Source organism: Pantherophis guttatus, chromosome 7 (assembly GCF_059756535.1).
Source record: "Pantherophis guttatus breed Tessera chromosome 7, ASM5975653v1, whole genome shotgun sequence".
Taxonomy (NCBI): Eukaryota; Metazoa; Chordata; class Lepidosauria; order Squamata; family Colubridae; genus Pantherophis; species Pantherophis guttatus.
Window position 1 is genome coordinate 46,833,044 of NC_142069.1, and position 18,859 is coordinate 46,851,902.

An 18,859-nucleotide genomic window follows, 5' to 3' on the forward strand; every position below is an offset into this window, starting at 1 on the left:
ACAAGTTGGGATCTGCTGTTGTTTAATTTCCACACTGCAGGAAGTATTGATTAATGCCAGGCTCAAAAAATGACATTCCTCTCCCCTCACTTTAAGTTTTAAAGTGTCTAATAGAAATGTGTGAGTGTATCAAATTCCAGTGGTCTGTAACTTCTCTGGCTTCCGATGTTTCAGTCATGAGGGATGTCTTCCCATGGGCTTTTTTAGTACCACTTCTCAGAATACTCACAAAGAATACACACAAAGGCAGAAATTGTTGAAGATATTTCTTTGAATTCCCTGGAAGAATTGTTCATCAACTTATCTGCCCACCAATTTGGTGGACAGTTTTGATACATCATGTTTTCTCATCTTTAGAAACAATAACATAAAAGGTAAAGTCTTCCTTCATCCTGATGACTACACTTTTTGTTTTTGCTTCCCAGTCTAGTTTACAGTTCTGAGATTTCCTGGTGCAACCTATGCAAGCACTAACCATGTCAGATCTTGCTTAGCTTTTTGGAAGCAGCTAAGAGTAGTAGCTGCTCCAATCTATCCACTAATTGTTTTATTTCTAGGAAGAATGATAATAATCAGAGGTCATTTTTCTGGGTGATGCTGTTTCACTTAGTTCTATTACAATACCTTGTGATCTGGCACTGTAGCTCCTGTAAAAGCTCCAGGAGTGTAGCCAAAGAAATTTCTTTGACCTCATGGTGAACTTAAGGTTATGAAAAGAGGAAATGTTAACATTCTTTAAACTAACATCCATTAATAGTCTGGAATCCTGTACCCCTGACCTCACTCCCCCAACTCTTGTTCTCTGTTTGAAATGCAAATTGACTTCACACATTGCTATCCTGGGAAAAACGATCTGCACAATTCACGGAGGTCACTCATTAGCAGGGAACTGTGTGTGCCTTGCAAGATTAGCACTGTTTGGGTTTGTTTTGCAGACTCTGCAAATGGATGTAAACAAGTTGAATATCACATTGCTCCGGATTTTCCGCCAAGGAGTGGCTGCTGCTTTAGGACTCTTGCCTCAGCAAGTGCATATCAACCGATTGATTGTAAGTGGCTTAGTTTCATGCTTACTATTGCATAGTTTCACCTCCTGGAAATAAAACCAACAAACCTGAACAAATAAATAATTCTATATATACCTGCTAGCTACAAAAATAACAATATGGACAAGAAGGTTTTCTGGGATATCTCATCCATGTGTAGTATCAGCCCAAATCCACCGCAGAATGATAGCCTTTTCGTTGAAGGTTATGATGGTCTATAATCTACCACACTGATTCAGTGCAGTTCAATGGATAGACAACTTTTCAGTCTAAGGGTGAGAGACTGACTGGTGCAAAGTTATCCACTTAGTTTCTCTTCTGGTTCTCCCCACTTCTAGTGTACCTTCATAACCAGTACACCATATTAATGACAGCTAGCTAGCTAGCTAGACAGACAGACAGACAGACAAACAGACATGGAGATAGGGTTATATATTATACATATACATATGCCAACTATGTTAATTTTATTTGTATGTGCTTGCCATTGCAAGACAAATTTCATTCATGCGCCAAATGCTACAAATCACAGCAGGCCTTCTAGGATAAGCTTTATTGTGACTGCTATTGGCTACCTATAATCTGAGTAGAAAAAGCAGCCACCCAGCATTATATGAAGCTAGATGATTGCTCTACCGAATTTAGTAAGATCTAATGTGATGGTCAGTCCTTTCTACTGGCATGCTTTCTTCCTTGCCTGAAGAGGCCATGAGTTGAGTCCAATACCAGAAGTGGACATTTTTTTTCTTTCGACTGGGAAATAACAACTGAAGTAAAAGTAACTGATAATAATGTCAAAAACAGATGGCTTTTTCTTCTGACATATCACTTTTTAATTTTTTCTAGCAACCCCTTTGTTTCTCTTTCTGATACCCCCTTCTCTTCCTCACCTGTCTGCCAAAAAAAGAGCCAGATCACTCTTACTTGCCAATTAAGGGGTATTGCAATTAGGCTGAGACGATAAATTGTCCATCCATGTTCTATCCCTTCCCAAACGCTTTCTGCAACAATGATATTGTCACTAATTAACAAACCCTGAAGTATAGCATAAATAGGAAGGAAATTCATATATTTGAAATTCAGTTTCGGATATTCAAAATATCAACAGATCCAATTTGAACTTCTAGATAGCTAATTCTAATTAATCTCAAGAATTTGGACTGGAAAGGAAAATGGAAAATCATCCATTTCTATTATTTGTTTGACACTTGCAAGAACAGTAACTCATACAGTTAACTCATATGTTTATTCCTACAAAGTTTTTTTGAGCTATTTTTCTCTTATTTTATGTATTATTGCTAGGGCAAGAGGAACTGTGTTGAACTCTTCATATCTCCAGTCAGTAGTAAAGGAGTTTCTGATACTATTCCATCCAAAGAAGTGCTACGATCTCTTAATATCAATGTTCTACGCCAAGGATTAACCCAGTTTGGAATTACAGAGATATCCCCAGAGGTAAACTAACATTATTATAAAGTGGTAATATGTTACTCATAGGTACTCCTTTAAGACCTGTTACTATTTTGCAAACTCAGATGATAATCGGTAAATAAATAAATACCTTTCTAGTGTTTTCTAGATGATAAATTGCTACCGTAAATTCATTGTGTATCCAAGGGAACCAAGGTGCTAACTAAAACAGTACATTAAAGGTTGTTACCCTTTAAATAGGACTAACAGACAGCATATTGGAGCTTTGTTTTCATTCCATAGTTAGAAATCAACCAACTGAGGGTCATCTGGTATTGGCCAGGATCCTCAGGGCTGAGTTCCTTTCCTCAAAAAGTTCAAGAAAGCACATATGGGATTTTTCTTTATTTTGTATAGTAAGCTACAATTAAGTCAAACTGAGAGAAAGTGACTGACTCAAAGTCATAGGATCATCATGTCAAGGGAAGACTTTCCTTCAGCATAAACTTTTAATGATTGTAACCCTTATAATGTTATAAGTAACATTAGGCCGCTTGTTACTACTCTTTGCCTCTTCACTTGAAAGTAAAACAGTCCACTATTGCTTCATAATGTTGTTCTACTTTAGTTTGATATTACATAGTATGTGTTTGTGTGTATGGAAAAAGAAGTGTAATTTTAAAATGACACCAAAACTTTATAGTCCCAGCAGCAAGCATCATGGAATTCAACAGGCTTTAATTTTAAATTAGTATATATAGGACTGCAGTATGATTCAGGAAAGCATAAACTATGTTCATTCATATGAGAAATTAATATCAATTTATGTAGATTCTGATGGTTTTTTTTTTAAAGGAGCCTGGTCAGTCCTTTCAGCTAAACAAATTCTATCCTGTTTTAAGTGATATGCAGGTTAAGAGTTATTGATTTTAATAAATGCAATGAATTCTTTATTTCATGGATAAAACAGATAAATATAAAACAATTTATCTATTTTTTTTCTTTCTTTCCTTGTCCCATTATTTCATCTCTTTTCCTCACCTCAAGTCATTTTCAATTCCTAGTGACCACATAGATCTTCCAATTTTGCCACAACTAAATCAATTGAGTCAACTAAATCAATTGAGTCAATCCAACTGCAGTCCACCCTCTTATTTTTCCTTCCACTTTTCCCAGCATCACAGCCTTATCCAGAGAGCTGGATCTTTGCATAATGTATAGAAACCAGGCTAATTTTAGCCTGGTCATTTGTGCCTTAAATTAGAACTTTGGGTTTATTTATTCAATAATACATTTGTTCATTTGGTTAGCTGTCCGTTATATTTTTAGGACTTTTCTCCAACACCAAAGTTCAAAAGCTGTTGAACTTCCTATTTTTCTTCTTCAAAGTCCCATTTTCACTTCCATACAGTGTCACAGGGAATTAGATATGTTACAAAATATAACGCTGGCATATCTATCTGGTAGGATCATCTTATATTCACTGATGCAATAATAATAATAATAATAATAATAATAATAATAATAATAATAATAATAATAATAAAATGTATTGAAGCATTGAAGCACTTTATATTATTGAAGAAAGATAAAGCTTTATATTAGCTTGACAATGATTCTCAAATGCAGGTCCAGAACCATATAATTACTTTTTTTTTCTTTTTATGTTTTTATAAGTCAAAGAAAAATGTTTTGCAAGGCAAGCATGAGTCGGATAAACTCTGGAGTAAAGAAGGATTTTATGCTGTCATAATCTTTCTCAGCATCTTTGTTGTTATTGTGACATGTCTGATGGTAAGTCTGTTAGCTTCCATTGTCACTGTTTTCGCCTTTCTGAAAAGCAAAACAAGTTTTACTGGTGCTGAAATTATTTGTTAAAAACAGTCCAATATTTTAGCCACAAACAAAATTAATGCAAAATGAGGCATAAAGGGAATCTTAATCATGCATAGACCAAGTAATGCTTTCATTCAGATGACTTCAAGGGGGCACTTCCCCCATTTTTTAAAAAGGGTGAGTTCATTTATTGGCCTTCAGCCAAACACATGCTTATAATTGGCATTGTAAATACATGGTGCCTTAAAAAAAAAATAGTAATTGGAGGGATGCGGAGTAAAGCATGGACTGAATCCAGATTTTCTATTCCCCTATTGAACAACAAATTGATTTTTGGTGAACCACAGCAGCTGGATTGGAAGGGGGGGGGAATCATACACAGAATCCATTTTCACACCCAGTTATAAATTTAGCTAAGCATGCCCCAATAAGCTTATTTGGTCTTTAGTTGGATAATTTTTAAACACACAAAGTGCTACAATGTTTGTTTAGGCATTTGCTGCTAATTGCAATATGAAAAAAGAGAAGACATGTATGATGAAATCACAACACAAAACTTACTCTTTGGCACTTGCTTTCCTATGTCACATTCAAGTGCATAAATTCATAAGTTTTATATCAGAAATGTAATGATGCATTTTTTTATCAATAATCCCACCTCCCATGGTGTCCTTCTTGGGGCAACTATGTATGCTTTCAGGAAAACAAATAGTGTGAAAGTTATTGTAAATATGTATCGAATAATGATGCCTTATGACTAGTGCAATTTCCTGTTGTTTATGTGCTGAATGATAAAATGGCTTCTAACAGTTATGCTCTGCCTGGTAAACATTAATACATCAAGCCAAATAATTAGATGTTCATTTACACAATTTTTATTATATTCCACATGGTTTGATTTTTGTTTTTGTCAGCCGTAATATTCCAGGCTTTTCATTTTATGTTTCCATCTGTTTTTCTGGACTTAAGTAGTGATGGATGTCCCTTTTTAATTTTCAAACATTACTTGAGTGCCCACCTGTGAATGACTTTTTTTTTATTTGAACCAGCAGCTTCTTTCTTTTCTATTTCTTTAATGGTTAATGCATTGCTTTCTGTTCATACATGCTTAGTTGTGGCATGTTGGCTTTCCTTTATATGATAATTTCCTGTCCCATAAGTGGGGTGTAGATTATTACCACCACTGGTTGCTATTTTGTGCCTATTCAATCATTATTATATTCCTATTTATTGTTATTAACACAATTTGACAATTCAGACAATTAGAAGTAAAAAATTACTCTGTTTATAAAGGGCAACCCAAAAAGTGAATTAGGTTGTAACTGTCACATTCTCTCAGCCAAAGACAATCCATGGTCAATTGGGAGCTTGAATCTGGGTTCTTCCTCATCCTGGCCTAATTTCTTAACTATTATACTCCCCTGGGTAAATAGTTTTTTTTCTTTCATCCTTTTATTTAAAGAAGCACATTGTGTTTACTTTGCCAATAATTAATAAATGATACCAATAATTGATCTTATTGGTTAAGGTTTTTTTAAATTATTACTATAGGCAAGGACCTCTACTTATTGATTTCCTTTTATAGCCAGGGCTCTCTTTTCTTTTAATTTCACTTCAACATTTATTATTTCCTTTGCCAATACTATATTTTGAGAAAGGAATTGATACAATTAGTCTAACATTGGTCTATTTTCAATAGTTGCTTATTCAATTATTTCCCAGTATAATTTTGTTATCCCCCTGACAAAACCCAATAAATCCTGTTGTGAAATATTATGCTAGAAACCCAAGTTGCAGATAATACATTCCAAACTATCTAATGAAAGATTTAAGGAATCCATTCAATAATCTGTAGAAAAATGTTTTTTATTATTGCTGATGCTCTTCATCCCTATTGTTTATTTATCGTATTAGTATCTAATCTTCTATTCAGTTCATTAATAATCCAATATGTGGTTTTTTTCAGAATTTAAGATAAAAACAGCTATTTTCTCTGTTATGAATAGGTTTTATACCGAGTGAAAGAGAAAATACAATTTTCTGTGAGACAGGATAAGAACAAAAAACAGGAAATACACCTTTCTTCCATCCCTTTGCAAAGAACTCCATCTGAATATAAGACAGCAAACAGAATGGTCCAACCTGAACAGACCCATAAAGTACTAAATGTTGTAGTAGATCCCCATGGACAATGTACTACTGAAATCAAGCCTCCGCTTTCTGCCAATCCATCACCTTTCAAAATGAAACCGGTGGGGCTTCAAGAAAGGTAGGATGAAAGTCCAGTGGACGTAGTTTATTATTCTCTCTCTGTAAGGCAGGAAAGCAACTTGACATACCTGTGGGTCTGCAGATGCCATCCTTTTTCCTGATAAATCTCTGTGCCCGTGTAACTTTTATTATTTTTTGGATTACTTTAAAAACAAAGAATATGGATTTGGCATGTTGCTAAATCAAAGCATCAACCTTAAGTGTCATTTTATTTCTAAGAATGCCTCCAATTTCTGTAGTTGATTTTAGAAAATAAAAATGCTACTGGCTACTGTATTTTTCGGAGTATAAAACGCACCTTCCCCCTCCAAAAAAAGAGGGTGAAAATCTGGGTGCATCTTATACTCCGAATGTAGCCCCACCCAGCCTCGCAAATGGAGATTTCAGAGGCTGAAAGAAGCTTCTGAAAGAAGCTTCAGAAAAAAAGCCTCTGAAAGGCTTTTATCTAAAATAATATGGCAAGCAACAAAAGAAGAATCAGTAAAGGTTCTAACCAAACCATGCTAACAAATCTGGAGAATGACACAATAACCAACAGATCAGAAGAGGTTAATCTACATACCAATAACCAAAGAAAGGAGATTGAACAGAGTACAGATAGTCCTTCAGAATAAAAACCTCTGAAAGAAGCTTCAGAAAAAAAGCCTCTGAAAGAAGCTTCAGAAAAAAAGTTTTTTTCTGAAATGGAGTTTCAGAGGCAGAAAAAAAAGCAGGGCACAGAGCTCACAACCAACCAACCTGAAAATTCACCTCTGAAAACAGCTGATTAGGGGTATTCCAGAAGGCCAAACCACCCACCAATCAGCTTTTTTCTTATTTTCCTCCCCAAAAACTAAGGTGCGTCTTATACTCCGGTGCGTCTTATACTACAAAAAATACGGTATATTCTCATTTTTTAAATTTTATTTCCAAGTTTGCTTTTCAATGCAGAGAAGGCCAAGGCAAATTAGAGATGGTAAGGATAGTTTCAGAAAGCTAGTCACTCCGACCACATGATTCTAGTAAAGAGACATTTGCCCACAAAGGTGTTGAATATGCAAACCCCATATGCTTCCTAGGTGACAAAAGCTTTAAAAAAAGTTGCCTGTATTATAAATATTCATTTGATAAGCATTTCTTAAAGAATGGTTGAAATAGTATTATTGCATTAAAATATTCATACTACCTTAAATGAGTAGTAATACATAAGTAGTGTAAATAGTATATTCTGTATAAGGGTTTGTGTGTTGTGGGAATTGTTTCCATTGTTTCCCTAAAAGGCCCTTGCCTAAATATAAAAGGCAAGATCAGAAAACATTCACATCTAAATCAGTGAATATTGTACAGTCTATTTTTCAATAATGCTTAGCTTGGAGAGTTCAAATATATCCCCTTAAAATTTATACTGTAGCAATGCAAAGTAAGGCAGCGATCATAGCTTCCCCTGAATCAGCTTGTAACAGAAATATTTTGCTCCCTATGACTCACATTTAATGTTATTTCTTGATGAGCAGTGACATCTAGAGGAGAGAAAATATTGTCAACACATTTCCTATTTCATTTATGATCTATAACAGTGATGGCTAACCTTTTTGCCATTGTGTGCAAAAGCAGGGGGAGCGTAGGGGAGTCGTGCGTGTGCATGCCCACACCCATAATGCAAAGCACTCCACCCCCTAGAAAGCCTCTGGAGCCTGGGGAGAGCGAAAAACGGGCCTTCCCCACCCCCACCCCCGGAGGCCCTCCGAAGGCCAGAAACAGACTGTTTCCCAACTTCCAGTGGGCCTGGAAGGCCCGAAAATCAACTGGCCGGCGCGCGCATGCACACTGCAGCTGAACTAGGGCAATGCTCGCGTACCCACCGATATGGCTCCGCGTGCCACCTGTGGCACCCGTGTCATAGGTTCGCCATCACGGATCTATAAGAGTGATCCCAGCTTCTGCCAACCTAGCAGTTCGAAAGCAAGTAAAAAATGCAAGTAGAAAAATAGGGACCACCTTTGGTGGGAAGGTAACAGTGTTCCGTGTGCCTTTGGCGTTTAGTCATGCTGGCCACATGACCATGGAGACATCTTCGGACAGCACTGGCTCTTCAGCTTTGAAACGGAGATGAGCACTGCCCCCTAGAGTCGGGAACAACTAGCACATATGTGCAAGGAGAACCTTACCTTTACCTTTAAGAATGGAAGATGCAGTTAACTTTCCTTTAAGTTCCCAGATAGAAATGTGCAGATGTTACATTATGTCATTCCTTCACATATAAGGCTTTACATGATTTCTTTAAAATGGGAGGGGGGGTCTCCATTTTTTTCATGATGTATATCCTCTATGGTGTTTTCAGGTACATTGACCACCAGGAAACAAGAAGCAAGTCTCTCTGAGCTATGATGCGGATTTATAAAGAAGAGTTTAAAGTGATAGTATGCCTCCTAGTGTCAATTTAGCATTCTGTTTAGGAAAAATCATTGTTTGTGTTCATCTGGGAAGATATGTTTGGACATTTTTTATTGGTAGGCATTCATTTCTTCCCACAGATCAAAATCAGCTTTTCTAGCCTTGTTCTCTTTTAGATATGTTGGGGTGACAGTCTCCAGAATTCCCAATTAACATCTCAAAATATTTGGAGAGCACTAGATGGCAGAAGGATGGTCTACAAATGTTCTCTGAATAGTTCAATAGCCTATCTATTTATCTTTCAATATTGCAGGCTATGTAAAAGTATTAGCATAGTATTTTCATAAACCAATTTATGGACAAGACCAATTAGGAAGGCCACTTTCCACCATATTTTTGCAATAACAGAAATTGACTGTCTTATTATGAAGACAATAGTTAAGTGTCCTTCACTTTCCAAAGTACAAGAATGGATAAGAATGAAAGATAGAAAGTGGGAAGTATAGTTGTGTTTGTCACACATTATATTTATGGAGAGCCTGTAGTGATCCAGATTCAAAGGCAAAAAGATGGTTAGGATAAGGTGACCAGATTTTAACATTGGTAAAGAGGGACATTGTGGGCGTGGCTTATTTTGTGGGCGTGGCTAGCTGGTCATGTGACTGGGTGGGCGTGGCTAGCTGGTCATGTGACTGGGTGGGCGTGGCTAGCTGGTCATGTGACCGGGTGGCCATGGCTATGTGTATAGGGTAAGGTGAACAGATTTTAACATTGGTAAGAAGGACACCATTGTGGGCGTGACTTATTGTGTGGGCGTGGCTTGGAGGCCATGTGACTGGGTGGGCGTGGCTAGCTGGTCATGTGACCGGGTGGCCATGGCTATGTGTATAGGGACTACTCAGAGGGCTGAAAAGTCATTTCTAACAGGTCCTCACACTTTTGACTGGTCCTCACACTTATGACCATCCTCACATTTATGCCCGTGCAGCATTCTTAACAACCATGTCACTCATTTCACAACTGCTTCTCTTCACCATGGTGACAAGATAGGGCAAAAACGTAAAATGTGAGGACAGTCGTAAATTCGAGGACTGGTCAAAAGTGTGAGGACCAGTCAAAAATAACTTTTTCAGCCCTCTGAGTAGTCCATATGCATAAAAGGATACAGCAATAGAGAGGGATGAAGGAAGGGAAGGGAAATTAGAGTAGGAGTGAGGGTAAGAGGGGGAGGAAGAGAGGAGGAGAAGGAGAAAGGAAGAGGAAGTAGGGAGGAGAAGAAGAGGGGGGGAAGAGAAAGTAAGAAGGAAAGAAAAAAGAGAGGTGGTAGGTTTGAGGAGAAAGATTGCTGTACAATAAAAAAGATGAAAGGGAAGAAAGCCAACCCCAAACAAATATAAAGATATTAAGATAAAGAATGAATGGTTAAACTTTAAAGAATAAAAGAGAACAAATATGAATAAATAGCAGTAATTAGAAACACACATACAAACATACAATTTATTTTCTTTGAACAGAGTATTTGGCCGGTTCACAAATTTAAACAGTGTTTAGTCACTTCAATTAAATTTACAATTTCTATATTTCCTTTTTGCCATATTTATTCCTCATCTATTTTTTTTAAAAAACCAATATTACCCTTCATCCTCATCTCTAATCTTAATCAAATTCAATTTTTCCCTTCTATTCTATATTATACCTCTTCCCATTGTCATCTATTTTTATATCCATCCTCACATTGTTTAATTATGTAATACAGTTGTTTAATACAAATTCAACATTTTAATATAAATCAATTAGTTATAAAACTATCTTTTTTGTATATTAATCAATATGAACATGAATATTCCAATTATTTCCATGCAATCCAATTTCTTACAAATCAATTAATTATATTTACCAATAATAATAAACCAAATAATTTCCCCCATATATTCCTCAGAACCACAACTTAACCATTTCTGCTCTTAATACAATATACAATTAATAGTATCTCAATTATTACAATTCCCTAGTTAAATACAGCTTTTTTTTCTTTTGTGTTTTAAAATCTTGAACTCTCCTCCTAAATTTCCCATTGTTTGCAGTTTTTCACCTACCTTTTTTGGGGAGGAAAAATAAAAATAAAAATAAATATCTCTCTGCCTCATTTTGTCACGTTGCACCAAAGATCCTGGTTTCGGTTTCGTTTCTGCAGCTTAGCTAGGGGGAAAAAAAACTGCTTCAGGAACCCTTTACACTGATTGCCTGTAGGGCGGCCCTTTGAAGCCCCGGGGCAAGAGTTTAAACAGTTTTTTTTTCTTCTAGCCATCAGCTGGGGTTCAAGAGGCAGCGGGACTCAGGAGGCAGAATGAAAAATCGGGACTTTTTTGAAACGCCGCGGGACGCGGGACAAATTGCTAAAAATCGGGACTGTCCCGCCAAAAGTGGGACGTCTGGTCACCTTAGGTTAGGAGTATGTACGACTGAGTCCATTTCACCTGCTATTAACTCTTGAAACCAAATGGTCTTTTATGGGGGTCTATACAAAAAGGCCTCCCATTGTCTTTAAAAGCTGTGAGGTACATGCAAGCTTCCAAGAGGCAAAGGATATCCACAGATTCCCATGATAGAAACATTTATTTTGTGTCAAGTATAGTATGTTTCTTTAGTATGTTTTCTTCACTTCTGTCTGCTTGCAAATTCAAACTTTGCTCCTGGTTTTCTTATATTCCAACAAAAGACCTACTTCAGACACATAGCCTCCTAACACTTCAGAAAAAAAGAGGAAATAAAAGCAGTACAAAAATAAATCAGAAAAGAGGAGGTACATTTTCATAAAGTAGCTGATTTCTCTAAATTTAAAATTAATAGCTGAAAGACCAGTTAATGTGCATACCTCTTGCTCATTCTGCTGTTAAGATACTGATGATGGGCATCTTCAAAATCCCTGTTTCTCCTTAATTTTTAGTTGGATTTGACAGGAAAGATTTTAAATAGAAAAACCCTGCAAAAGAAGATTTTTTTTTATTAGAGATGTTAAAGTAGCAAATGGTGCTGATGAAGTAGAAAACATAACCAGATTTGTTCCTACATAGAGAGAAAATTATTGGTTAAGGATGTATTCAGTTATCATTGTCCACTGAGAAAATATCAACCGAACATCTCCATTTCTCTCATTTATAAGATGCTTCCTATCTGGACTTCACAGCTATGTACCATTGGAACTCATCAAAATACAACAGCTATAAATCAATTTCTGGGTATAGGATCCCAGCAGTGTTGGACACCAGATGGGAGTTTTTTATAAATAAAACAATTGGGCAATTATTAGGATGACTTTAGGCATAAACAAACACCCAAACAAACAAATAAGAATATACCATTTTCATGAAAGATAAATTATGGAGAGCAAAACAATTAATTTATTAAAACATTAACAACCCTGATCTTGTTGTAACTGAAATGACAAAAGGACCATGCTGTTACTATGAGTGGAAGGATGACAAGCATGTACTTATATTTCATTCTGAAGTATTACCATTAAAGGATGCTGTTTATCATATTTCAACTCTCTCAAATTCCTTTGGCTCCATCCCTGTCAGGATTTTTCAGCCACAAACTGACCTGGAAACAAACAACTAAGGTCTATATGGGCCCAGAATTTTTAAATTTATCAAGAAAAGGTTCAAGCTACAGAACAAGAATTCTGACCGGAGCTTTCCACCTGAGCAATGTTTACAGCACGCTGGTGACAATCTTCCCATTCAATCTGACAATTCATTCTCATGAACCTTCCTATAAAGGTGTCAAGTTTTAGAATGTGAAAACCAGTTCAGTCTAAAGTTATAGTATCTATAGAAAGGAGTTTGCTATGCCTGGAAAAGAGGTTCCATTTTGCTGCTTAAAAGAAGAAAAAAAATCCAGGGAAATTTAACTGCAGCCAGTTTAACAGCCTTTAGGCCTTAGAGGCACATTCCAATTGGTTAACTAATTAAATTTATTTATTTATTTATTTATTTATTTATTTATTTATTTATTTATTTATTTATTAAATTTCTATACTGCCCTTCTCCAATAGGACTCAGGGTGGTGCACAGCCAAGGTAAAAACAGAGCATACAAAATTTAAGAACAGTATTAAAATAATTAAATATTTTGGCCGTAAATTAAAACAACTCAATTTAAAATCAATTTAAAATTTAACTCAAGCCAGCCCAGCTAGTTGAAATAAATAGGTTTTCAGGGCCCGACGAAAAATCCGGAGGTCTGTTATTGTACATAACTCTGGGGGAAGGTTGTTCCAGAGGGTGGGCGCCGTCACAGAGAAGGCTCTCCCCCTGGGGGTCGCCAGCCGACATTGTCTGGCGGACGGCACCCTGAGGAGACCCACTCTGTGCGAGCGTACTGGCCGGTGGGAGGCTATTGGTGGCAGAAGGCGGTCTCGTAAGTATCCCGGCCCTAAGCCATGGAGCGCTTTAAAGGTGGTCACCAACACCTTGAAGCGCACCCGGAAGACCACCGGAAGCTAGTGCAGCTCGCGCAGGAGAGGTGTCACATGGGAGCGCCTCGTCGCCCCCATAATCCCCCGCGCAGCCGCGTTCTGGACCAGCTGGAACCTCCGGGTGCACCCCAGGGGGAGCCCCATGTAGAGAGCGTTGTAGTAGTCCAGGCGGGAAGTGACTAGTGCCTGAGTGACTGTGCGTAGAGAGTCCCGATCCAGAAAGGGACACAACTGGCGTATCAGGCGAACCTGATAAAAAGCCCCCCTGGCCACGGCCGTCAAATGATCTTCTAAAGACAGCCGTGCATCCAGGAGGACGCCCAAGTTACGAGCCCTCTCCGTGGGGGCGAGTGATTCGCCCCCAATAGCCAGCGATGGCATCAGCTGGCTATATCGGGATGCTGCAAGCTACAGCCACTCGGTCTTGGAGGGGTTGAGTCGGAGCCTGTTTCTCCCCATCCAGGCCCGCACGGCCTCCAGGCACTGGGACATCACTTCAAATTTAATCTTTTTATGTGCTTGCCAGTTCTGAGATCACACTATATAGTATTTATATCAATCATATTAACTTTTTCTAGCACAAATAGAAGAAAAATTTAAAAATATTTCTATGAGAAAGATCCTTGATATGTACTGGCTTTAGAGTATCTCCAGAATTCCTTTTTTTAATCAAGTGCAGCAGGATTGCTGGCGTATGTCTCACCACTTGTGCTATATATAATACAATAATTATTAAACATTTCCTGCTTTTCCATCTAGTATTCTGTTAAAAGCAATTGCTTGACATTAAGCATTGTGTTGCTTTTTGCAAACTAAATAATGAAACCGAGCCAGTGTTTGTGGATGATAGCTTAGGCCTGAGACCCTAATACATGTACAGGAAAGGTTTTGGAATTTCCTGACTGAAATATACAGCTTTGCATGGATTTGGAGGATAAATTTACTCTATTGTGTTGAGATGAATATGCTTTCTTGTGCTTAATATAACTCTTAGCTATTGCTTTCAGGGAAATGCCAATAACAACTGTTTTAAGCACAGGGTTGCGATGATCCCAAAAACGGATTTTTGGGTTTTTTTTATGAAAACAGTATTTCAAAGCGTTTGTAGTAATTGTGATTGGAGCTCCTCTTTCCCCCAAATATTATACAAAGTTATTTAGCCTAAGTTATGCTTAGGTTTATCATTATCTGTATCCAGAATAGCCAGCATTTTAGTTTATTCATAGATAAGATGTTAAATTGCATTTTGCATAAATCCAAAATGATGGTTGCAGGGAGTTTACACAAAACAGAAAGCCTATAACTGAGGTTAATGTATTTGCACTGGGGTAGGTAGCATATGCTCGTGAACCAGACTGCTTAGGCTAGCATATCTTGCAAAGACAACCACTGCAAGTGTTTCATTAAATCCAGACATGCAGAGACAATGTCACCATGTTGTCCCTTTTAACTACCCACTTTACCCCAAGGCAATGAAAAGTTTAATGCTCACAGCATGCAGATGTAGGATTTTTCAAACAAGGGAGAAAGATCCTTTATTATAGTTACAACCTGTATTTCTGTTAGAAAGGAAATACCAGTGATACAGTACCATTAATAATTTTCTATCTCTCCAACATCTTATTACTTGTTATTATCACGTATGGCAGTTTTTGCAAATATTTCTATCTTAACAAAAAGCATTAAAAGCAGACATGTAATTAAATTAATTTTAAAGGATTAACCCACTTATGTAACCCAGCAAAGAACTAAACACAATGTTCCTGCTGGCTGTGCTCATGGTACCCATTAGTTTTCCTGCCCTCCCTGTCTTTTTTAAAATATTATTTTAAAATTATTTCAACGAACAAAAATGGGAAATTGGCATGCTGCAAAGAAAAGTACCAGCCTCTACCATCAACTTTATCTCCAAGAATGTTCCTGGTTTGCAGTTGTTGTGACTGGTTTTAGATTATATACAGGAAATGGCTGTACCAATCAATTTCATTCCCAAGATGACAGGAAATCTTTGCTCATTTGTTGATTGTGCATATTTTTGCTGCACCACCCACTGCACTTTATTTTTCCCTCTTGGCTGAACTTAAAACAAATTAATCAGTGGCCAGCATCTGGCAGACAATTTTGCTAACTTTAAGTAATGTCACAGTGATCTGTTAAAAGGTTTGTTATATTGTAAACAGATGAAGAAAGGATAGCTGTCTGAACATTACACTTTTCTAAGTTTTTTCAGCTTTTCATTCCTATACAATTAGTTTGAACTATGTAACTATAATGGCGGAACCTTGTGTGGTGAAAACCAACAGTTCCTGAGCTATTGATGTAAAAATTTTTCACCTGCACAAAGCCACAAAGCAAACCTGCCATTTATTACTTCAGAAGGGGAAAAAAATCTGGATTCTAAAGACTTGAAAGTATATAAAAGTCTTTGAAATCTGACCTACATTGTGTACACAATGTGTGCACAAACAGCACAATGGGTATGCAAGTGCTGTCAGTTTGAGACCCTACCAGGCTGATCAAGGTATGCAGAGGCTCAAAATGAAGGACAAATAAACAATTATGTTATTTTACTCTTTTATTCTGAGATATAATATCTGGTTATTTTTAAATAATAAAAATCTAAACAAAATCTCTCCCCACCCCCCACTTAAAATGCAGGGATTTTTTTATCTTCCTCAGCACAAAGTTTTGACCACAATTTATGACCACAACTATTGTTGTTGACCATAAAATTTCTGTTGTTAAATGAGTTTTGCCCAGTGGTGAAATCTAAAATTTGTTACTACCGGTTCTGTGGGCGTGGCTTGGTGTGTGGGGGGTGGGCATGGCCAATTTTTTTTAATTTTTAAAACCATTTTTTACATGTAAAACCTTGTAAAAATGCTTTCAAAAGGATCTGACAATCCCAGCTGAGTTGCCTGATCGTCAGAGGGTTTTTAAAAAACCCTCTGCCTATCAGGCAACTCAGCTGGGATCGTCAGAGCTGGGATCGTCAGAGCCATTTAAAAGAAAAATCTTTTTTTCTTTTAAATGGCTCTAATGATCCAAGATGAGTTGCCTGATCAGCAGGCAACTCAGCTGGGATTGTCAGAGCCATTTAAAAGAAAAAAAGTTTTTTTCTTTTAAATGGGTCTGACGATCCCAGCTGAGTTGCCTGATCGGCAGGCAACTCAGCTGGAATCATCAGAGCTTGGATCGTCAGAGCTTGGATCGTCAGAGGCATTTAAAAGAAAAAAAGCCTCTGATGATCACGTGGCTCAGCTGGGCATGGGGGGCGGGGGCAGGGATTTTTGCTACCAGTTCTCCGAACTGCCTGCCGCCATCGCTACCTACTCACCCGAGCCGGTCCGAACCGGGAGCATTTCACCACTGGTTTTGCCCCATTTTACAACCTTTCTTGATGCAGCTGTTAAGTAAATCAATGTAGTTGATAAGTCAGTAACCCGATTTTTAAGTGAATCTGGCTTCCCGATTGACTTTTCTTGTCAGAAAGTTGCAAAAGGGAATTATAAGACCCTGGGATACTACAATCGTCATAAATATGAACCAGTTGCTAAGCATCTGAATTTTAATCACATGACCATGAGGATGCTGCAAAGGTCATAAGTGTGAAAACTAGTCATAATTCACTTTTTTCAATGCCATTGTAACTTTGAACGGTCACTAAACTAATTGTTGTAAGTTGAGGACTACCTGTATTCTCCTTTCTTCCCCTATCATCCTCCCAATATTGCTAAAATACTGCTTTTCTTTTTCTTCTCTATCCTGGCTAAGCAGAAAAAACTTTCTTCCATACCATTTTTGTTTGCTCTCTTCTTCCTTCCTTCCTTTCTTCCTTCCTTCCTTCCTTCCTTCCTTCCTTCCTTCCTTCCTTTTTTCTTCCTTTCTTCATTCCTTTTTTTCTTCCTTCCTTCCCTTCCCAAGAAAGCTGGTTTGCTTATTGTCTTTTCCACTTTTTCTTTCCTTTCTTCCCGTAAGCAGCCTCAGATCACTATTAAATGACTTGGAAGAACACATGTAGCCCACCAGCCCTCTTCTCTAGACTTCCCATCAAGAGCACCAAGCCAATCTCAGGCTCGAAATTGGCCAGTACTAGATTATAACAGTTTATATCAATCTTCAGCAGTCTTCTAATATGTGCAGATTACAATCTTTGAAATTTCATCAAGTATGGTTCTTATGTTGTCAGTACACTATTAAGCTGTTGATTTTTTCAGTGCAATGCGGTTTTTTTGGCTTCCCACAGAAAAGTATTTATCATACTTTTTACACCAAATCCATCCAATTTATAAAGGATACTGGCCACTCATGACAGATGGGCAGCATAATTATTTTGCCATGTTCTCTGTCAGACTGCAGAGCAGCTGTTTTGCAGTTATGTTTTACAAATAAGAGTGATCAATATTTTTTTGGTTCAGGCATAACTGTCTCTTGTAGAGAATATTTATTATATATTGTGCTATATGTAAACAAATGTGCCTCTACTTTGTTGCTTGCGGTGAATCTAATAATTGAAAACCAAATTCTTTTGGATATAATTAAATGCATAGAGGCAGCTGAAGTATAGTTAGTGAGACTTGCGTATAGAAATAGGAAGCATCTGGGAGTTGGTAGGTATGGCTGGAATTACCAATTAGTGTTTTTCGAGACAAGAATCAATTGAGAGAAACTAATCAAGGAGAGAAGTAATCTAGAACTAAGGAGAAATTTCCTAACGGTGAGAACAATCAACCAGTGAAATGACTTGCCTTCAGAAATTGTAGATGTCCCATTACTGGGGCTTTCAGGAAGAGACTGGGCAGCCATTTCTCTAAAATGGTGTAGACTCTCCTGCTTGAGCAGGTGGTTGGACTAGATAACCTCCAAGATCCCTTCCAATCCTGTTATTCTATTATTATTGCTGTTGTTGTTGTTGTTATTGATTTAATCTTCAATTTGATTCACAGTCTGGGACTGGTAAAAAGTTAACAGTTCAAATCCTAACCAAGAACCTAAGAGCTGTTAAGGTGGTGGTGGTTGTTGTGTTATTATTCCCATTTATATTTCTGTGCAGGCTTCTTATATAACTGTAAAAACTATGTGATTGCTCTCACTTTTCCTTCCTTGTCTCTTTCATCATGACTTTGTTTTAGTAATTATAAGATTGTTCAAAGCATTTAGAGCTCAAGATTTTTCCAGTCTATATTAAACCTAGATAAAAAAATTATTTGAGACTTTTGACAATAAAAGGAAATAATCATTAGCTTCCCTCAATGAAATGACAATCAATCATATTAGATGATTAACTGGAAATACTACTTTACACAGGAGTAGTTGGCCAGTAGCCACAACACTAAGTATTTTTGATTCAGTGACTCAATTAAGCATTTAATAACAGATGATAACCTCAATAATCATTTTAATACATCTTTGGATTAATCTGTTAATAGTATTCAGAAATAAAC

General features: G+C 37.2%; 1 protein-coding gene across 1 annotated transcript in view; it reads left to right on the forward strand.

Annotated features, from left to right (window-relative positions):
* PTPRR (protein tyrosine phosphatase receptor type R) overlaps positions 1 to 18,859 on the forward strand; it is a 95,161-nt gene that overhangs the window by 43,446 nt on the left and 32,856 nt on the right. Inside the window, exons 3-6 of the mRNA XM_034403631.2 lie at positions 936 to 1,049; positions 2,349 to 2,501; positions 4,134 to 4,250; positions 6,299 to 6,561. Of these exons, the coding sequence (XP_034259522.1) occupies positions 936 to 1,049; positions 2,349 to 2,501; positions 4,134 to 4,250; positions 6,299 to 6,561 (647 nt within the window). The remainder of the gene's footprint in view (positions 1 to 935; positions 1,050 to 2,348; positions 2,502 to 4,133; positions 4,251 to 6,298; positions 6,562 to 18,859) is intronic.